Below are 3,918 nucleotides of genomic sequence, written 5' to 3' on the forward strand. Positions count from 1 at the left end.
CAACAGAAACGCGACACGATGAAAACATTTTCCAAATTTGAAGCGGCCAGTGCTGTAAAATTAGCCTCGTAGTCTTCTTCAGACGACTTTCCATATGGACTGTTTTTAAATCGAGGGACTTACGTCTGCACAGACGACAGACCTACTTTCTGATTTTTTTTTTTTTTTTTTTTTATTTCAAACCTCAAATCGCACACCGGATCTTCAATCTAATCAAAATCAGCCGAAGTGTTAGTGTGCCGGAGTTTGAATCTCGCCAGATCAGACGGTGAAAATGGCGTCCGCTGCTGCTATGGAGAAGATGCAGCTCCGTCGAAGCTACCAAAACTTGTGGCACAGTGACCTCTTGGGTTCCATTAAAAAAGACACTCCTTGTATGTTTTCTATTTTTTTTTAATGTCCGTGTTTCTGTTTTAGGGTAATTTTTTTTCCCCTAATTTATTGTTTGGTGCTTGTGTTAATGTGCAGATTGCTGCTTTGCGGTTCTCTGGTGAGAATTTTAGATCTTCATTTTTTATTATTATTAATTGCGGTTATGGATCTGTTAATTATCAGCTGAATTTTGTTATATTCTAGGGTTTACTTTGTTTGATAAAATTATAATTTGTGGTTATTAAATTTGCTAATTTAGGTTAAATTTCTTTAACCTATTCTTAACTTGAAACGTAATAGTTAATTATATATCATGTCCATTTTGTTTCTTATAAAAAATGTTGCAGTATTTGAAACAGGGTAATGCTTATAAAGTTAGGATCTCAATTTTTCTATCTCACTCGTGTGGCAGTTGATTTGACAAGTTATTCACGTATCTCATCGTTCTAGAGATGTTGTGAAATCATCATTAACATTATTGTTTGAAATATTATACATTAGCAATTTAGCAGGCCTGAGGAAAAACAGTTGTTTTTTTTTAACCCTATAAACAGTTCCTGAATTATGCATGTACTGTTAGGTTTAGCTTGTTCTACTCTGTTTAGTATAACTTGTTATATATTCCATACTGAACCTTGCAATTGTATTAATGTATTTGTCTTGACATACTGTTAAATTAACTGCTCTTAATTCTTTCTTGAGTTTCCATTTTTCACTTTCATCTTTACCTCTCTTTCCTGGGGAATGAATTAGTTCATTCTGCAATAATTTTTTATTTTCTGATTTTTGCTGATCTGGTTTATTTACTTTTTGAATTTATGAGATATTTAATTATAAAATGTTTGCTTCTTTGCATCGCAATGCAATGCATCTGGTTCGCCTTTGTTTATTGTAGTCCCCCATGTGTATCTTACATACTTCGGAAACGAGCACTTTACAATGACATGTCCAGGTACTTCTGATTCTGTTTAACTCTGATCTGAGCTGTTTTAATATGTAATATTTTGGTGTAATTGTAGTTTCATCTTGTTTTTCATAGGTATGTCTGTTGTGCTGGTTATATGCCCTGCAGCGGCAGGTGTTATGAAAGTTCTTGTCCCGAAGTTTGCCTTGGCACTGAGGTATCGGTTTTGTTTGTCAATGCCGTTGCTTTGTTTTTCATGGTCTATGTTCTCGTCTTCTTGGTTAAAACACAACTATGGAATTTGTGGCCACAAGATATGCCTACATTTTTTTCTTATAGCTTCTATTTCAAAAAGGAGAACTTAGCTTTTGTTTGTTCAGTATTCATAGAATGCCTTCTCCTATGTCGTCACTATTCAATGAAATGATGAACTTAACATGCTTTGATGTGAAATTAATTCATTATAAACTGACATGGCAATTGTAAACGCTTTTCTTTCAATCATTAATTACTTTTAAATTCTGCTAATTTCCAGGTTTTCTGTTGCTTTGGAAATTCAGTGGCCTCTACTCGCTTTCTGTTGCAAGATGAATTCAACATCCAGACAACTCGCTGCGATAATTTTATTATTGTACTGTCGTAAATATCTCTCGATCTGTAATTATATATGCACTTATTTACCATTTGTTAATCATGTTTATTTGTTGATAAACAGGGGTTTATGATATGCCTTCAACAAGTTGCATGCATATTTTCCATAGTTGCATGCATTGTTGGAAGTGATGAACTTCGGGAAGCTTCTCAGATTTTGAATTTGTTGGCTGATCTAGTTTATTGCACGTAAGGGTTTTTGTCATCTCCCTGCTATAAGCTTTTAGTCAAAAAATGGCTACAAAATATCATACTGATTCACTGAATGTTTTCCTTTGCAGGGTTTGTGCATGCATGCAGGTATGCAACATGCAAGTGATTCACATACTTGTGAATGGAATGATTTCAATGTGATATTTCTTTCATTTTGTTTGATTATGTGCAGACACAACACAAGATTGAATTGGACAAAAGAGATGGTGTGTTTGGTCCACAACCTATGGCAGTACCCCCTGTTCAACAGATGTCTCGCCTTGATCAGCAATATCCTCCCACAGTTGGATATCCACCACCGCATGATGCATATGGACAGCCCTACGGTTACCCACCTCCTCAGGCACAAGGCTACCCCCCTCCGTCACAAGGCTACCCCCCTCCGTCACAAGGCTATCCTCCTGCTTATCCACCTCCTGGCTATTCTAGGTGATCACGTTTTCTGTGTTGCATCTGAGTTTTCTGTCCAAAATGACTATTCTGCTGTGTTGCATGTTACCAGTAAATTTCCAAGTCTTGTGATATATTTAACTGGGTTTCGAGTGGAGCTGCAACTTTTTATGAGTGTTTACTTGCCAATAGGCCATTGTTATAGTAGTATATTTGTGTGTTTTGTGATATTACCATTGTTTATTAAAAAAAAAACATAATCGGTGCAAGTACAATAATATTATTCTTCTAGTTTTGCCTCTTCTCTGCTATTTTATCTGCAATTTTATGTTTGCCAATAAATGAATAATATATATATATATATAGAAACAGAAAAATAATGTAATTTGTGGTGATGACCCAATTCCTATGATTTGATTCTGAATTTGATATAGGCGAAGTTTAGAATGAAAGTTCCACAAGGAAACACAAATGATTTGGAAGTTGCATGCACATGACATGAGGGCAGCTTTGCTTGTATATGTGATTTAAGTTGAAGTGTCCCTATTAATATTTACTAAAATAAATATTAATATAATTGGATCATGTTTCTTTATGATGCTTCAATCCAAAGCTTTTCTATGACAAAAGAAAAGCAAAAGTGAACATTCGTGGGGGTTTCTTGCAAGAGGATGTTTAATTAAGCAAGTTGTTTGTTAATTTAAGAAAAGATGAAAGAGTTTTGCCCTTCTGTTTCTCAGCTAAAAGTAAAAAGGACGTGGGGCCTCTCGCAATTTTGAAAAATTCTGGGACTTTTTGCATCAATAAGAAATTCTAAGTGGGCATTGTTAGTTTTATTTAGCAATAATAAAGCAATCTAAACCGTGTGGGCTCATTTCATTTTTTGCTTCCACACGCGGAGTCGCTAAGATCTTGCCATTTGGCAGCACCACTCGATGTCCCACCGCGTAATGTGCCTTTTTATCACGCGTCGCAGAAAACCCACGTACTTGTATAGTAAATCATTTAATATATGGTTGATTAAATTTTCAAATTCTTTTCCTTTTCTTTTTCTTTTCTTTTAAATATATCCATCCATTTTACATTAATAATTATGTATGAAACTAATGGTTAATTCAATTATATTAAAATTAGTTAGTAATTAACTTATTTAATTTTAAATATATTCCTCTCCTTTTTGAAGAAAAAGGTTAAGGTGAAAAATTGAAGTAAAAACATGTTTGATATTATAATAAATGGGTTTTAAATATTAATCTTATTTGCATTATGGTATGAAATGGTATTTAAATATAAAAATGACGAGAAAAAAAAAGGTGAAAATTTAGTTAAAGCGAAACATGCATTGCAATTATATTTGTGTAACTGAGTGGTTTAATAGTGATTATTGG

The 3,918-nt window shown here is 33.9% G+C and overlaps 1 protein-coding gene across 1 annotated transcript; it reads left to right on the plus strand.

The window, feature by feature from the left end:
* The first annotated feature begins 259 nt into the window (after positions 1-259).
* Positions 260-2,758, plus strand: LOC116110809. Its single transcript, XM_031397050.1, has 8 exons — positions 260-374; positions 469-490; positions 1,268-1,324; positions 1,412-1,493; positions 1,812-1,907; positions 1,992-2,116; positions 2,209-2,227; positions 2,313-2,758. Exons 1-8 carry the CDS (start codon positions 275-277, stop codon positions 2,571-2,573), a joined length of 762 nt encoding a protein of 253 aa, XP_031252910.1. The 5' UTR covers positions 260-274; the 3' UTR covers positions 2,574-2,758.
* The last annotated feature ends 1,160 nt before the right edge of the window (positions 2,759-3,918 follow it).

The sequence above is a fragment of the Pistacia vera genome, unplaced genomic scaffold (assembly GCF_008641045.1).
Source record: "Pistacia vera cultivar Batoury unplaced genomic scaffold, PisVer_v2 Contig101, whole genome shotgun sequence".
In the NCBI taxonomy this organism is placed as follows: Eukaryota; Viridiplantae; Streptophyta; class Magnoliopsida; order Sapindales; family Anacardiaceae; genus Pistacia; species Pistacia vera.